The sequence below is a fragment of the Lipotes vexillifer genome, unplaced genomic scaffold (assembly GCF_000442215.2).
Source record: "Lipotes vexillifer unplaced genomic scaffold, Lipotes_vexillifer_v1.1 scaffold98, whole genome shotgun sequence".
Taxonomy (NCBI): Eukaryota; Metazoa; Chordata; class Mammalia; order Artiodactyla; family Lipotidae; genus Lipotes; species Lipotes vexillifer.
This window is the reverse complement of record NW_006799611.1, coordinates 59931-78381: the sequence shown is the minus strand read 5'-3', so window position 1 is coordinate 78381 and position 18451 is coordinate 59931. Positions and strand designations below refer to the sequence as shown.

Below are 18451 nucleotides of genomic sequence, written 5' to 3'. Positions count from 1 at the left end.
AAAGAGTAGGGGAGGACAAATTCTTTGTTTTTACTGGGAGTGGGTGGCAGAATGTCAGAAGATCAAGTATTTGTTGACAATTTATTTCAAATAGCAAAAATGTCATTTACATTTGGGTTTTATTTTGAAGATTTTAAAAAATTCCAACCTGAAAATTAGCATTTGTCAGATTTCACTTTAAATTAAATTCTCCAGTAACTGGAAAACGCTTTCCCCAAACAATTTTCTTAATATTGCCTTACAAATAATCTTAATGATATTAATTGTGATATCCTATACTCAGGAAAGACAGCGTCAGTAGGCAGTTGTAAATGTGTATACCCTATGAGATTCTTCTAGTTAAAATGATGTCACTAACATGGCAGGTTAAGTATGTGATCTATGTTTCAACATTCAGGGAGAGTCAAGGGAGCAAGAAATCTCAGTCTGATCAAAACATCTCAAGTTATGAGCCCTGAAACTTCTTAATTTCAATAATTTTTTGGAAGGTTAAACCACTGTTTCCTGAGGGATGAAGAATAGATTCAGGATCTATTTGGGAATTAAAATCAACAGGATTTGATGATGAATTGGATGGGGGAGGTGGTGAGGGAAGACAGATGAAAGAGAAGTACACCAAGAATAGCAATCAGCATTTTTGCAGGAGTCAGGCATTGCTTGACAAGAAAAACAAAGCCCTGACCTGGGGCACTTTGAAAAGGCACAGTCTGATGAGTGGGTAGCTGGGTGAATAGGATGGAAAAGGTCTAGAATAGATACTGAAACTGTCAAACTTATAGATAATTACCTGGCCCACAGATAATGTTTGTTGAGACAACACAATAATGACCTGCTCATAAAAATCTAAGTTTCTGGCTCCTTATGAAAAATTGGAAGATCAGCCACACCAGGCCCACATCATCGGAAGGAAACCACAGGCTAAAGCTAAGTGATGGCTGTCCCTCAGATATGTACCCGTCTGCTCTAATCCTCACTGCCCCTCATCCAGCCACTCCCCTCAATTCCGGTATATGTAAGTATGTGAGCTTGTGACTCAGTCTAAAACATGAAATCCAGCAGGAAGACCGGGTACAGTGGAGCAGATCACATAAGGGCATTTCTTTGGAAAATGAGGACTTACAAAAGGGGGAATGAGCAGAAACATATTGGGAAAGCAGAAATAAGTTTGGCTCATTTATCAACTTTACCTAGGAGTGGTTTTAGAAAACATCAAAAAACCTCAGAGAACAAATTTATGGGCAGAACAGAATGCCTTACCCCAGAAAGTCTGGCTGCATCCAAACTACGGCACTTCTACTAGAAGAGTAGAGGGACCTACACAAATTTATTCCTAACTGTTCTGCACCGGTACATACTTCGGCTTGTCCAATTACCAAGAAAATGTGAGTATAGCTTTACAAAAAGCCAGAGTGAGCAAGGGAATCATATATCTGAATGAGCATGTTTGCCTAGAGCAGAAAAACCGTGCCTTCTCAGTGTAGAGGGCTTGCTAAGAGGCACTACAAGAACAGATGGAAGCAAAGCTCAGTATTTGCATTCACTTGAAGGCATAAGAGAGAACTCGGTCTAATACTTCATTTATTTTTTAGAAAAACATTCTGTAGAAAATGCCCATTAAGCATTTCCCCTAAGTTTCATTCCCCCCAGGGTTCACCACACTCTAAATGGCTATGCCTCAGGCCAGTGTGCAGTGGTGCATCCGTCCCAGGGCTGTGTCCCATCAGCATCACAACATTACTGACAGCAGTCTCTGTGGGAGAAGGGGCTCTGCTCCAAGCTCTGCCACCTTCTCACCCTGGCTCTGCTCACTCTGGCTTGTTAACTTACTTTCTCTTCTTGGAAGAAAAATAAATCATTTAGGTGTATACATTATGAATGCAGTTATGTTTAAAAAAAAAGAGCATGCATGTTGATAAGAATGGGAAAGTATCCGCAGAAGTAAGGATGGCAATTGTGTTAGAAAAGATTCCTTTCTGAAGAAAGTACTTTTAAATATCTTTGTTACCTAATGCTTTTAATTAAAATGCTCAACGTTGACAATTTAAAAATGTTTTTTGTTTTCTGATGCTACTTCCTTAACTCTTTGAGCTATTATAAGTAGTAAGTGGAAATATTCATTCATCTGGTTAGTCAACAAATTATTTTTCTGCAGCCTACTATGTGTAAGACACTTGCTGGAATTGTGGGGAATCTAAACGTGTAAGACTTGGCCATTGCTTTCAATGACGACGTGACTTACTTGGGAAGAGAAGAAATGATCCTGAAAAACTGCAATAAAGGCAGTCTGCATGAAGTTCGGTCGGGAAAATTGTATAAACATAGTATCAGTGTTTAAGAGATGGCAAGGACGAGTCCAGTGGAGTGCTTAAAGTAGGCTTCCTAAAACGGGAGCTTTTAGGCCAGGCCTGAAAGGCTGAGCAAGGTCTCACTAATGCAACAAACATGAGCACCAGCTCTGTTCCAGGCTCCATGCTACACACTCTCACAGATTACAATTCATTACTGGTGACCAAGTTGGGGAAATGGTTGGGAGAACAGGGTTTGCTGTGGAAGGCTGGAGGTGGAGGTTGAGGGGTGGTGGTGGAAGAGGTGGTTAGGCAGAAGAAAAGAATTCTCGTCAGAGGAAACAGATGAGACCAAGAGGTATCGCATTTTGGATTAAACACAGGAAAGAACAATTTAGTGATATATTAAGAGCACTAAAAATGTTCACATTTTGATCTAATAATACCATTTCTGAGAATTAATCCTTAGGAAATAATTCTAAAGATCAAAAAGGTTGAATGCATAAAGATTTTCACTGGAAGACTAATCCCAATAAAAATCTGTCTAAAATAGTACCTTCCCTCCATCATTTTCTCTCCCTTCACCTTGCTTTTATTTTTCCTCATGGCACTTACCATTCTATCACATTTCATTACATTATTGAACAGAATACTACAGCATATTTGTTTACTTGTTTATTGTCTGTTTCCCCAAGTAGAATGTAAACTCAGCTGGGGCAAGTATGTTAACCTATCTTGTTTACCTTTATAGCCTCAGCACAAATAAATATTTGTAGAAGGAAAGAAGAAAGGAATTGGAAGGAAGGAAGAAGTTATCATGGAAATTAATAGGGACAGCTAAATGCTCAAAAATGAAGAAATGGCTAAGTTAATTATTTATCATATATCCATCTGGTAGACTTCAACAATTAACATTTAAAATAGGAGTTTATACTATATGAAAAATGTTTACCTATTCATGGTAAATTTTTTTTTTTTCTTGCAGTTCGCGGGCCTCTCACTGTTGTGGCCTCCCCCATTGCGGAGCAAATTATGCATATTGTACCATCACAAAGAACATTAAAAAAAAAAAAAGTACCACAAACCAGAAAGAAATATACTAAAATGTTCACAGTGACTTTTTTTTCCATTGGGTGGTAAAAAAGTGATTGTCTTTTATCCCTCATCCTTCTTTCTATTCTATACATTTTACAACGTTTCCATAGTGACCTTGGTATTTTTTAAATAGGAAAAATCTAAAACTTAAATCTTAACAACAACAAAAAAGTAATTTGGGCGGGGGCAGGTCACATAAGGCCTCAAATGCCAGGTTAAGTAGTGTGCATGTGAGTTACCCAGCATTGAAAAGCTGCTATGGGCTTCCCTGGTGGCGCAGTGGTTGAGAGTCCGCCTGCCGATGCAGGAGACGCGGGCTCGTGCCCCGGTCCGGGAGGATCCCACATGCCGCAGAACGGCTAGGCCCGTGAGCCATGGCCGCTGAGCCTGCGCGTCCGGAGCCTGTGCCCCGCAACGGGAGGGGCCGCAACAGTGAGAGGCCCGCGTACAGCAAAAAAAAAAAAAAGAAAAGCTGCTATGGTTTTTAAGTAAAGCAATAAGGGCATCATAAGAGGGCCATGGAGGATGAGTGGGAGAAGAGTAAGGCTGGAATCAGGGAGAATAGTGGGAATTTACTGTGGTAGTCTAGGTACAAAAGGATGAACGTGAACCGAGCAGTGCAAGTATGGAAGGAAAAAGGGCTAGAACGAGAAATGTTGAAAACAAAGCACTGGTGAGTTCTAATGACTAATTCAGTATGGAAGAAGGAGGAACCAAAGGCGATACAGGGCTTGGCTTAACCAGGAGAACGGGAGTATAATCAGGTGGCATATGTTTCCTTATTCGGCTCTAAGGAAGAGCTCTGGCATGAAGATTGTTCCTCACATCTTGTTTTCCAGTTGAGATGCTAACTTATTTTCTTTAATATTGTAAAGTTTGGACGATAATCATCACCTCTGTGAGATTCCAAGGGAGAGAAAACAAAACAAAATAGAAACCCCTTTCCACCGTTGAAGATTGACTGCAAGCTTTAGCAATGCCCAAGAGGCATCTCTGCAGAGGCAGCATATAGTAGGAACTTGACAGTTCCTCTGTTATGTCACCTAGTAGGTCTAACACACCATATACAATTTATTACCTAATTCCTGTGAAACTTGGTGACAGCTTCAGATAAAAGGGAAATATGTATCCTGAGAGGGGAAACTCACAGGCTTTCTTCTTGATTTGGAAAAACAGAGTTTGGGGTTTTGTGGTAACTATAATACCACTTCCTTCTTAGGAATATCAGTATCTCCAAGTATTTTTTTTCTAATATGCACAAGCAACGTAACATCAGGAAGTTCTTAGAAAACAAACCTGCATTAAAACAAAGTTACATACTGAACATTATCCTTAAATATACGTTTTAGCATCAGAACTGAAAGAAAGGCTATGTATTAATTACTAAGTCATTAGTAGCGGCACTAATCCTATTTGTTTCCTGAGTCACCAAATTGGCAGCTAATAGCACTACCGCCCCCAGACAAGAAGAGGCTTGACAGTGCAGGCACCATGAGGTGAATTACCTGTCCAATGTAGAGAAGAGCTCTTATAGCCAAATTAAAGAAGAATCTAAGACCAATTGGCCAGGATTACAGAAAATAATACACAAAGAGTGAAAAGAAAAAATTTAAAAAGCCATGCAATAGATTTGTGGCCTCACATACCTGGCATCAAGGAACCTTGATCTTAAAATCATAACTGCTTCACAAGTGCTTTGTTTGAGCTGCATCTGAATGGAACTAAATTTTCGATGGATGATGCCCACCATTCTTTCAATCTCTTTTGGGGAAATGGGACGTGTTCTACTCTGCTCTCGGAGAAGGTTCATCACGTGTGTAGTGAATTCATTACATGCCTGTAAGGGGAAAAAAATCACTCCTTAGGAACCTGGTATTTTGTATTATCACACCCAGACATTAACTCATCTGAATTTCTACCTCATTTGCAGTTGCCAATGGCATTATGCAGTAGGTAGGGTAAAATGAAAACTAAGACACTTGTGAAATGGCAGTGATAGTTAGATGGGGCGCAAGAATTCTGAAACTATGAATGGCCAGGCATGCAAGGGAAGCACAGCACTCAACTGCCCTTCCCACCACCCTTGTCCCTGTTCCAAGATGAGGTCTTCCCACTGGAGGATGCTCTCTACCAACTGCTATATGTAAGTACAAATATATGTTAATTGCTAATACTAAGCACCTCCTATTTTCTTTGGGGTTTTACATTTATTCCACAAATGTCTACTGAAGCACTATGAAGTTCAAACTCCTCCAAGAGTGATTAAGGACACATAAATGAGCAAGATGTGGACCTGACTTTCAGTGCAATAAAATATATAAAAAACGAATTCTTAAACAAGGCAGACCATGTAAAGTATCACAGGAAAATATGAGTAAGTGCTTCCTAAGTTCCAAGGAGGAAGTATTCTCATTTGGAAGCAGAGATCACTTCATGGCAAAAGTGACATTAGGGCTTTAAAGAATGGGTAAGATTTTTGAAAGGTGGAATAAAGGTGGAAATCAAGAGGAATTTCAGGCACAAGAAAATATCCTGGAAATCATGGTATATAGCAAGTCCACAGGGACAGAGAGAATATGTAAAGGAGAAGAGGGAATTCAGATTTGCACTAGCATGTAAAGGGCCTCTGATACCATGCCAATGTCCTAGTATAATTTAGCTGTGGTGTGGGCCTTATTTGTGGATATATGCCATTCCTAAAACATGGGTAAAGCAGCTCAGCTCCTCAGGGGAGGGGCAGCAGGAAAATAAGGATCAGATTTGGGTCTCAAACTTTTTAGTTAACAATCCTCAGTCTCTGTCTCTTTCAGCCCACCTATATTTAGATCTATAAAACCACATAACTGGGCCTACACAGAAATCCAGTATTGCCTTGGTAAATAAAGCATCTGTCTGCATCTCTGGATAAAAAGAACATCTTCTGGCATTTTTGTTTAAAAAAAAGACAGGAGATTCTGCACCTTACTGCACAGATGCCCCTAGTAGGGTGAGCAGACAGAACAATCATTGATCATGGCAAGATGCATTCTGAAGATATAATAATGTCCACTTCCCTACAGATAACCCAAACATACAGCAAATGATGGTTTTCTAACTGCTAATTAGAGAACTAACCTTTTAAGTACACTGGCTGTTTCAGCTACTTTAAGCTTTTATGGAGCTTTTATATAAATATTTCTAAGGTGAGGTAAAATGAGTCTGGCTTACCAAAGTTTTTAAAAAATATGTTTAAGTCTTAAGAATTTTAAAGTTCCTTGTGAGTGGTGACTCTGGGATTCTTCAGAGTATAGATTTGTGCAACACACACAGTAGGCATCCAATAAACATCTATGGATTGGTGGGGTTTTGTATTACAATTCAAGAGTAATGTTGATTAACATCTGTAAATACATTATCCCTGAACCTTTGTAAGTGAAGGATTTTTAACCTGCAGTCCATGGATAAGTTTAGAATGTCCATGACTCCCTGAAATCTTATTCAAGTTGTGTGCACATCTGTCTTTCCCAAGGGGACAATCTGTGGGGTTTTTGTTTGTTTTCGTTTCAGATTCTCAGCCAGTCTATAATTTTAAAAGGCCAAGAATTACTGTCCTAGGTTATGGCACAGTAAAACATTAAGGAACTTTGCAGCTCTAAAACCGGAAGTTCTTTCCATCTTTAAGGAAACCATAATAAAGAAAAGTAAATTTAAGATTTTCCCCACTATATTGTCAACTTAAACTTATTTTGTGCCAAGCTGAAAATAGGTGGTCACTCTGTCAAGAAATATATGTACACATCTTTTTTTCTTGTACAATACTTTCCCTAAAGAGATGTTCATGTAATTTCAAATTACAGAATTTAATAAACAGTAGCCCTCAGTTTTCTTATTAGTAAAATGAAGGAAAGTAAACTAGAACAGCAAACTGGAATCAGCAAGTTCTGATAGACACTTCTACAGCTAGTTCCAAAAAATGTTAATACAGTATGTTTGGGAAATGTGGGGCTAACCAAAATTTTAAATGCTTTTTTTTTTTTGAGGGGGGTGGGGGCAGGATTCCTCAGTACTTCCAGTATGCCAATATGCATCATAAATCTTCAAAGGAGGATAGTATATCCAACTTTTCCCAAATAAATTTGGTCACAAAACCTCTTTTCTCTAGAGCAGTGCTGTCTAAAAGAAATACACTGTGAGCCACATATGAAAAAAAATATGGGGGGGTCATTTAATGTTTTTTCTACTGCAATGATTATTTTCCAAATGTGTTTTATTTTTCTCATATGAAATGAAAAATTTTTCTAGTAGCCACATTAAAAAATAAGAATCAGGTGAAATTAATTTTAATAATATATTTTATTTAACCCAATATATGAAAAATATTAACATTTCAACACATAATCAAGATCTTTAGATAACTGTTAATGAGATATGTTACATTCTTTTTTTCATACACTTTGAAAACCAGTATATATTTACATTTACAGCACATCTCGGTCTAGATTAGCTAGATTTCAAGGGCTCAATAGCTACATATGACTAGTGGCAACCGTATTGGACAGCACAGCTCTACAGCATCTTGTGGATCAATGTACTAAGTAAGAAAAACTCTTTGGGAAACAGTATACTTAGTAATCTTTGATGTTTCTTTTTTATTCTTCATCACCATGCATTCACACAAACCCACAAAAAAAGGCAGTTTCACTTAGGAATGTCCTTGATGAAGCAAGAGAAATCATTCATTTTATTACATCTCAATCCTTGACTACAACTTTAATATTCTGTGTGATAAAACGGGAAACATACTAAAAGCACTTCAATTGCTTATTGAAGGATGGTTGTCTTGAGAAAAAACACTTGTGTGATAGTTTAAGTTGTGAGCTGATGCTGTCTTTTTCAGGGAACACCATTTTTATTTGAAAGTGAAATCAACAAATTATTATAATTATTCAGACTCGGGTATTTCGCAGATATTTTCTCAAAAATGAACCAAGCAAGCCTGTCACATCAAGGAAAACAGCTGACAACAGTTGTGCCAATGATGAAATTTGACTTTTCAAGTGAAAATTATAATTTTGGAAAACTTGCATCCACTACCTTGAGCTTGATAGTATCCTAGCAGACTTTCTGAATAATTTGGTGTTGATATTAGTAAATTTGATATTTTGATATTATATAATGTAAAGTGTTAACATGAGAAGATGTACATAACTCAGTGAAACAATATTTTCCAAATGATCAAAGCATTGTTACAAAAAAATGTATAGGTAGAAGATCCATTGCAAGTGCACACTAGACCAAGTTTAAAGGAATTTAAAGGATTTTTTTTTTAAGGAATTCCTTTAAAGGAATTTTAAAGGATTTTAAAGGAAGGGAGTACAAAAAGTTGATATGATTTCAGATTCATTATAACTAACCTTTAAGACAATACAACTTGTCAAGTTTTGGTATAATATCAGAGAAAAGTATCCATAATTATCAGGAAGGCTATTAATACACTCCTCCCTTTTCCAATGACATCTTTGTGTGAGGCCAGGTGTTCTTCATATACTTCAACCACATGACAGGAGACTGACCGTAGAAGCACATATAACAATCCAGGTGACTTCTTTTAAGCCCAACATTAAAAAGTTTTGCAAAAATGTAAAAGCAGTGCCACTCTTCTCACTAAATATTGAGGGTTTTTTGGCAAACACAGGCTTTTATAAATATTATAGTGAATAGATAATAGTTTATCATTGTTTCTTAAATACATACTTTTATTTTTTCGCAGTTTTAACTTCTATTATAATAAATGCTGATAGATACAACGCACTGAACAAAAGCTCTTAGGGGGTCTCCAATAATTTTTAAGAATTCAAGTCATGGGCTTCCCTGGTGGCGCAGTGGTTAAGAATCCGCCTGCCAATGCAGGAGACATGGGTTCAAGCCCTGGTCCAGGAAGATCCCACATGCCGTGGAGCAACTAAGCCCGTGCACCACAACTACTGAGCCTGCACTCTAGAGCCCGCAAGCCACAACTACTGAAGCCCGCGTGCCTAGAGTCCATGCTCTGCAACAAGAGAAGCCACTGCAGTGGAAAGCCCGCGCACCGCAATGAAGAGTAGCCCCTGCTCTCCGCAACTAGAGAAAGCCCGCGTGCAGCAACGAAGACCCAACGCAGCCAAAAATAAATAAATTTTTTTAAAAAAATGAATTCAAGTCCTAAGACCAAAACGTTTGAGAACTAGCTGTACTGGAGTATTTCTAATTTGCACATGTAATAATGCTAATTCCTACAAACCTAGCTCACACATTATGGTAACATATATCTATGACAGAGTGTATGTCTTGATAAATAATTCAAGACTCCTGTGTGTGATACCTGAGGGTTTTTTGTTTTTTGTTTGTTTGTTTGTTTCAGCTTTCCTCTGGCTCTCAGTTTTTCTCTGGCTATATTTTAATCTCTTCAGAATGAATGTTTGCCTATCGTTTCTAAGAAGCAGCCACAGGCTTGTGTGAAAAATAAGTGTTAAAAGCAAAAAGTTTCTGCATCTAAAAACTCGTAATTTCCTAAAACATTTGCTGAATGTCTCACAACTTATTAAGTGAAGTCATCTATGAATGCAAACGCTGATTAGCAATTTGGCAATAGCCCAACATTCACAGAATTCACATAGCTTTTCTTTAAACCAGTAGTTCATACATGATTAATTAGAACATCTCATTTATGTAGTGTGCACTTTAGCTCATTACTCTAAGTAAAATTCGTTAAGTATTTACATTTAGATAATTAAAATCCGGGTACACCCTTAAGAAAGATACATACACTTTAGGCAAAGTGATTTTTTTCCTTTATACCACTGAAAGTAAATTACAGCCTCATTTACAGCATCATGTGTACCAGTTTCAGAGCAGAGCACAGTACTGCCTCATCTCCAGATCCTTAAAAGATATACATTTTTTAAACACATAAGTGCGGTAAGAATGATCAAATGATTGCAGAGTTGTTTTGAAGGGCCACCCAACCACACACTAGCATCAATGCTATTTAAAATGTAAGATGCTCACTTCAAACATTTATCATATCCTCTGTCATACCTACAAGACTATATTATTAAAATAGACATTGGAAAAAATTTTCATTGCCTTATTATTTTTCCAAGTAAAATTGTCAGTTAAGAATTTTCTGGTCAATGTCCACAATACAAATGTAGAAACAACTTGGTTAATTGGGAGATTTAGGGAAGAAGAGTTTTGATTCCTTGAATTTTCTGAATAACGAGTAATGGCAAAAACCTCTTTTTCTCTTAATCCAGCTGTTGAAAATTATCTAGGATGCATTGTTTAACATCCTAGATAATTTCTGTTTACAATGTAACAAAAATGTATGTTTTGTTTAAAACATACATTGTAATAACATAAAGTCAACATAAAGTGTGGAATGCTTCATCTGATAAAAAATATTTTCAACCAATTCTTATTATGAGCCTTTCTCTCCTTGCCATTTGTTCCTTTCTCCTTAAAAATACAAACCAAGTAATATAATGGAGGATTTGAAATATCTGGATTTTTTATAATGTTGTTAATGATATTTGTTAGCTAGTAAAACTATATCCTCGATATCTATATGTACTTGGATTTACACTCAAAATTAGTTTTCAGGGTTTTGTTTGTTTTGTGGTGATGTTTTTTTCAGTGGTGAATTCAAGATTCAACCCCTTTCTTGCCTGTAAGATCACATCACTGAACATAAAAATGTAAAATCAGACGGTGAGCAAGCACTTATTTTTGAGGAAGTTTTAAAATGGTTCATGATCAAATCTAAAAACTGAACTGGCCTTTTGTAACCATCTAGAGAAGCTGATTGCAGACAACAGATCATAACACTCTCTATGCTAAAAATCCACTCTTCAAAGAAAGAATAAATCTCTATTAAAAGCTGATGATTCTCAAATTTGCAAGCATCTGTTTTCTAGATGTCTTTATAACCTTGCAAGTAACTCTAGTCCACTATTACAGATTTTGTATTTATGTAATGCTTATTAAATCAACAAATTATTCTAGTTTTAGGATAAGAGTCAACATTGAAAGATACTTTCTAAGCCAACTAGAATGAGACCAATATGCCTAAGAAACAGCTGCAAAGATGAAATATCTTTTTTTTAAATCAGAGTATAGTTGGCTTACAATGTTGTGTTAGTTTCTGCTGTACAGTAAAGTGAATCAGTTATACATATAACTGATTATAACCACTCTTTTTTAGATTCTATCATACCTGAACAAGTCTCAACGTAATCACGTGGTTTATGGACCTATCTCATGAGGGTTTTGTAAGGATTATATTATATAATACATGTTAAGTTCTTTGAAGAGTCTGGAACACAATTAACACTTAATAAATGGCAGTTATTGTTGAAAATAGAAATGACAATTTTATGAAATTCATATTGTGTGTGTCATTCTGCAAGTAAGTCCCTACTCTGATTACCTAATATAGTTGTGTCTTCCCATTGCCAGAATAAATACAAACACTGCTTCCAAAGAAATTGAAAAAAAAAAGAAAAGTATTCAAATATAAAACAATTCATTTCATTAAACAAGTTTGTGGTCAAAGATACATTTGGTACAAAGAGCCAATAGACTAGAAACTTGGAGAAAAAAAGGGAACACTCAAACACTCCTTCCAGCCAAGGAAAAGACGCAGCGTGAAAGCTGACAAGAAGTAAAACCCTTCTCTTGGAGCAATGAATGACAAAGTCTTGTTTGGGAAAAATAAGTATAAAGTTTACATAAGGTAGTACCCTTTTACCTTTCCTGCTATATATATATATATATATATATTTTGCTATTAAGAAAATAGCAAAATGGGATTAGGAGTTTGTGGGTTACACAATCTCTAATGTAATAACATCAGCATTTTAAAACCTGATTAAAAAAAGATTCTTTACAAGCAAAGGAGATCTTGCCAGCAAATATAAACACACAATGTTGAGAGCCTCAAAAAGCACAAGGCCATGATGCCTTTAAGTGGTTTAGGTTGCACACTCATTCTCAATTCCCCCTGCAATCCCCTGTAATCTGAAAGTCCTCTATTAGCTAAACAGTACATGCGTGGCTCCAGTGCTTTACCTGATTTGAGGTGAATTCAAAAGACATCTGCGAACTCAGAAAGCAGGTTCCCAGATGGTTGGGGGAGGGCTGGGACCCTTACAACACTTTTGCCTTCAGCAAAAATGTATTTCAATATAATTATAGGAGATAGCTTTCAATATGTCATCTCTATTATAGCAGCTGTAAATTATGAAGTGAATTGCTTGTGTACAAGCACTTCTTCTGGTACAAGCAAAGTGGGAGAGCTGCATAAGGCATGATATATATCTTTTCTTTTTAAACTGAGAACAAATCTCTAAGTCAAATTTCATTTGCAAAAACCAGTGTATCCATTTCCCTTTGGTAGAGAGGTAGAGGAAACAAGACCCTCAATTCTTTAAAACAGGCCTCCCAGGACCCTTGGCTCAAGTTCATTAGGAATTCACCTATTCTAATAGTCGGGCCTTTAATCATAAGAGCATATTTGAAAGATACAGTAAAAACATTTTTCAAAACTTGTAGCTAGTCCCATCCCATAGTTCAGGATGCCATATAAGCCTCCAATGCCTGGCTACCTTTGGGTCTCATAATTATATGGGGATCCCATGTGTACAAAATAAAAAAATTTGTTTTCCTCCTTTTAAAACAAAAAACTTGTAGCTAATCAACAAGAAGGCAAGCAACCAGGTCTTCCTCCCAGCTAAAGAGGAAGGCAGTGCAACCAAGACAAAAGCATTACAACACAGTTGCTGCAAGCTTTGAAAAATTATCATATTCCTCTTGGTTGTCTGGATCAACAAAAGTAAAATAGTTTTCGTTTTCCTTTTAGGTGATAGTAATATTCAAGAATCTTACTTTAATATATATTCTATGCCTAATATTTCAAAAGCATTTATAAGTGAATCTAGATGGTTCTCATTAAGAAGCATTACATCTGAGCCTATGTAATGTAAACACATGATCAAAGGACATTTTCTGGAGAAATAAAAAGGACAGGATTTTAAAAAACAGTACCATTCCTAAAACATACACAGAAAGCTGAGCCTTGCAGCTTGGATTTAATTTTGCTCTAACTGTAGCTCTAGTCTGCTTAGCTTTGTAAATGTGGCTGCGTTTATAAGGTACTTTAATTTACTGCAGTGGTGGTGTTTGTTAATTTTATGGCAATCTAAATCTAAACAGGCTTCAGATACATTTTCATTACAGCTTCATTGCAAAACACAGTGGAGTGAACAGCTCTAAAATTCCAATGTTATTTCTTTTAGTAAGACTCAACACAATTTTCTGACAAAGCCTCTGCCTTAACATATATGTTCTTCCTCTTTACTAATAAGCTTTCTGTCACTCAAAGTACCCATGTTCATGTACTTTTAGGAGGAAAAATATAATGTCTGTAAAGTGATTAAAATAGTTGTTTATTTTTCTATCTCTACTCTGATCCTATCCCAGATGCAATCCAACATGGGCAAATAAGAGAAAAATCAGAACGTATCTGAATTATTTGCAAACTGTAATTGTTTAAAAACAAGGTAAGAGACCCAAAAGGGAGTCACTTTTGCTATGCCCCAAGTTTCAGCGTCTCCTAGGAATGTAATCGTAAACCAGTCAATCTGGAACTACTGGGCCAGCACCGGTGAGGTCATCTGCCTGACAGACTCTGCCAGGACCTAAGGGAAGGCGACCTTGCCACAACGGACCCTCTTTTTGCTAGTATCACTTCCTCGTCCCACTCTTGTCTGCCTTTAAGAGTCTTTCATTTCGTACAGCTCCTGGGAGCTCCTTTCTATGTGCTAGATGAGATGCTGTTCAATTCATGAATCGCTGAATGAAGCTAATAAGATCTTTAAAATTTACTCAGTTGTATTTTATTCTTTAACATACATAAGTAGCAGCATAATTCAATGGAAAAAGAAGGCATATTGTCAGAAACTGATTTCAAAACCTGATTCTGACACTAGATGTGTGACACTGGACAAATTACTTCACCCAAGTCTCATTTTCTCATCTGTAAAATGTAAATTATAATGCCACCATCTAGTTTAGAAATGCCACCCCTTCATCTCAGTTCTTCGTAGCCCTTCTAGTAACTCCAAAGTATATCCCTGAAAGTTCTATCTCAGATAAAGCCCTGTATCCCAAAAATATGAAAAGAAAAGACCATCTTATGTCAACTCACTGATCCGAACAAACTTAGGAACTACAGACAGAAGAGCAATAAAAGCCAGCTTCAAAGACAGCTCAAGAGAACTAAATGCTGCTATGTTCTTTCTAAAACAATTCAGAACCTACAGGAGAAAAATTGTAAACTAAATTTCTGTTGAATCAGCCAACTAGTCATGATACTTTATTTGTCCATAATACTGCAAAGATTTCATATTATCTATATTTTTCCTTCTGAAAGTGTTAAAAATGAGAAAGGAAATATACATTCAGTGGTTTTTTATTAGGCTACTGAACATATCTAGAAATAAGATTCATGATTACATTTTAAATCTTTGATATTTAAAACAAAAATACATACTGTAGTTTAGTCTATGAAGAACTTGTGTGCACATGTGTATTTTTAAAGCAAACAAAACAAAACAAAAACCTTGGTGAAAATGACTGACGCCAGATTCACCCAACTTCCAACAGGGCTAAAGGGAGAAAGTAAGGAGGCTGGTGTGAAGAAACATGGCAGAAGATAGTAAGGAATCACCTTAATTTCTCAGCTAAAAAGATGAGCCATTTGACCCCTAATACTATAGATCTTTCCATGCAAGGTGACTCATAGTATTTATTTAGTAAGTACATACAGATGTATTTAACATAAAGTTATGCAATTAGGGTTATACTACAAATTAGAGTTGTTTTCTACTGTTTATGCTCAGGGCAACCTTTTCAACCATGACTTATTTTGTTTACTCTCAATTATTCATATGTCAAATCAGATAGCTCAATTTTTTTCTTATATATACACAAGACCACTTTTCCAAAATTCTTATTTACATATCTTCTACCAAAAATTATTCCTATGAATGAGACTAGAGATACAGTATGAGATCCCAGAAAGCCTACTCAGAAAAAAGATAACATCTTATAATATTAATTTATATTTTATTTTAACATAAAGCTACATAAATCTTTCTACCATTCCTCAAAACACACTCACCTCTGGGACAGAATCCAGCATTTTTTTAATAATACCATATCCAGAATATTAGAGAAGGCAATGAAAATAATAACATATACAACTGAAACTTTACAGGGAACTTAGAAGAAAAATCAATATTAAAACTGACCAAGGGCATCACACTAAGGTGTTCGGACTTTAATAAATGCCTGACTACATAGTGAAGTATTTATGGGTGAAATGACATGATGCCTAGGACTTATTTTAAAATACTCTACCCACCCCCCCAAAAAAAAGAGTGGGGGCAAGGGGAGATAGACAAAATAAGATTGACAAAATGTTGATAACTATTTACCTGGATGATGAGTATCTAGGCAGTTCCTTATTTTAGGTTGAACTCTATAAAAATGCTAATACACAACTGTTTATGACCTAAAAACTTGTTAATTTCATAGCATTCAGCTTAATATTCTCTTTATTTTGGGTACATTTAAACATTTCCATAATAATTTTTTTTAATTACCTTTCAGTGAGAATTCCTCAAATTAAGCAGGCTTTTAAACGAACAACTAAAATATGTTTAAAATGAACCACCAACATTTTACCTTGTCTCACTGAATCTAAGACTTACTTATTTTTCCCCACATTTTAACATCTCTGAAGTTTGGAAGCATTTTACTATCAATGGTATGTTATACTTCAGTTGGGCAGTTCATTTTTTCTTGGTGGTGGTACATAGCACCATGATACGGCTTAAAATCAAAGATATCTTAGATTCAAAGAAGTATAGTTAATATAATTGCTGAGAATAGCATTTTTAATCCATACTTTCTTTCTAATCAGGAATTTAGCACACAATGCCTAGTGTTCCCTGCCCCAGGAAACGTGTAATTATCTTGGGAGTTCTCCTCAAAGAGAAAGGCCAGAACCTGCTTACTTTGTGAAGTTAGCTCCTTCCCTTTAGCCTGGCATAATCCTGAAGAATTAATTCCTAGGAGGATTCTGTAGCTCACCGCATAGCAGGCAGAGCTCACTATGCAATGCTTCCCTTTAAAAGTTGTTATAATAGCTATGAATGAGGCCAGTGCATAACTGTTAATGATATAGAGCTTTGACGAGCACCAAGCAGTGAGGTTAGAGGGGAAGGATGGCTGCAGGTGTGGTAGTAAGGGCATGTAAATGTGAGGAATGAGTAAAACAAATTGATGGGATAAAACAGGTTTAGCTTCACCTCTAAAATTGCAAAGGGACTTCATTTCATGAATCCAACAATTCACTTGGATTTTTGCATTGACCTTATTTATTCTGCTCTTTCTGTTAACACCTACCCCTCACAGCCCTCAGAATTAGTTAGCGCAGTCTGTCAGAAGAGCAATAGAGGGTTTGTGTAGGACTATGAGAGTGGCGGCTGCTGACCTGTTCATATTTCTCCAGTTCTGTGTGATAGATTTGTCTGATCTGGGTCAATTTGGCTCTGTAATCTGAGTGTTCAATAGAGTTATCTGAAGAACCTCCAGAGGCTGCCGCGGCTGCAGCTGCTGCCGCCGATCCCCCACCTTTCTCAGGACCTGAAACCCCTTCTGCCAAAAGCATATTGTCCAGTCTCATTAGCTGGGGATCGGGAGGGTCCTCCTCCTGGGCTCCTCTGATGCTGAGACCTTCAAGGAAGAGAGAGAGAGACAGAGAGAGAAGAAGCGAGAAACAGGACAAACAGTGTGAGTATTTTATTTATTTGAGTAAATGATCAAACATCAGTGCACTACAATTCATTCTGAGAATTTCATTGCTCACATTTTATCAATAAGCATAAGTAAGTATGAAAATTTTTACTTCTGTGAAATTTCTAGTATGACCCTCTCTCAATATATCCCATATTGGATCCTTGGAAAAAAGTAACCCTGGATTCTCAGAATATTCTAACAGCCAATCTTCCCAGTTTTAGATGATTTAAGCAAAAATGGAAAGGGGTAAAAAATTCAAGATTTTGAGAAAGAAAACAAATAATTCCAAGGATATAAAACAAACTCATCAAAAGGTAGTTATTTTGTGTCTCCATACAGTTGGAAAAACAGAATTTAAAATCCCATAATTAATTCACAAGCTATATCCAAAAATTAGAATATAAACAGGATTAGATGGGCTTTTCCATCATGTAATTTCAGGGAGAGAAGAGAAATACATATATTATAAGGGTAATTAGCTATGCTTTAAAAATATATATTATTAAATGAATTTGTTAAGCAACTGCCAGCAAATGATAAAACCAGGACACTACATACAGTATTGAAAATACACCATCAACATGGCAATACAGTGCTGGACACAGTAGTCTCAATCTAATTTTGCTTTTAAATCAAGAACTTCCTAAGTGATGCCCAGTCAGCAACCTCATCTGAGTACTATAGATCACAGCTGACAATTCATAGGTTTAATCAGGTCACAGGCTTTCTGCCAAGATGTTTTCAACAACACAGAAGACAAAGTTTTAAAGTAATTATCATGATATAAAAAGCGGTGGAGTCATTTCAGCTCAAAATCAGCATTTTCATTAATGTGTAACATAATCTAGAATATCCCAGCCCAATTAACCTCCGTAAATCTGTTTAAAAGCAGGTTCCCCATACTAGTTACAAGGCATCTTGGGGAAGCGGGGGGAAGGAAGTTGGCATTTTGCAGGTCTACATTTGGTGTCTGCCTTTTGCGTCTGTGCCTGTTGTTGTTTATCCACAGTGGTGCACACTCTGCGTCTAGTGTAACTTAACATGACAGTAACATCTATAAGCTGCCAAGTACTCAACTGAGCACCAGCTCTGCGATTTTATATGCTAACCTAAAACAACCATCAATTCTTTTTAAGAACAGATTTCATTCCTAGATGCCCTGAATTATACCCACAGCATGAGAGAGCTCT

The 18451-nt window shown here is 36.6% G+C and overlaps 1 protein-coding gene across 1 annotated transcript in view; it reads right to left on the bottom strand.

Moving 5' to 3' along the window:
- The window catches only part of PBX3 (PBX homeobox 3), a 67689-nt gene extending 50495 nt beyond the window's left edge, over positions 1–17194 (bottom strand). Inside the window, exons 1-2 of the mRNA XM_007471705.1 lie at positions 16957–17194; positions 5027–5217 (exon numbers count right to left, since the gene is read on the bottom strand). Of these exons, the coding sequence (XP_007471767.1) occupies positions 5027–5217; positions 16957–17148 (383 nt within the window). The 5' untranslated portion in view covers positions 17149–17194. The remainder of the gene's footprint in view (positions 1–5026; positions 5218–16956) is intronic.
- Positions 17195–18451: the final 1257 nt, after the last annotated feature.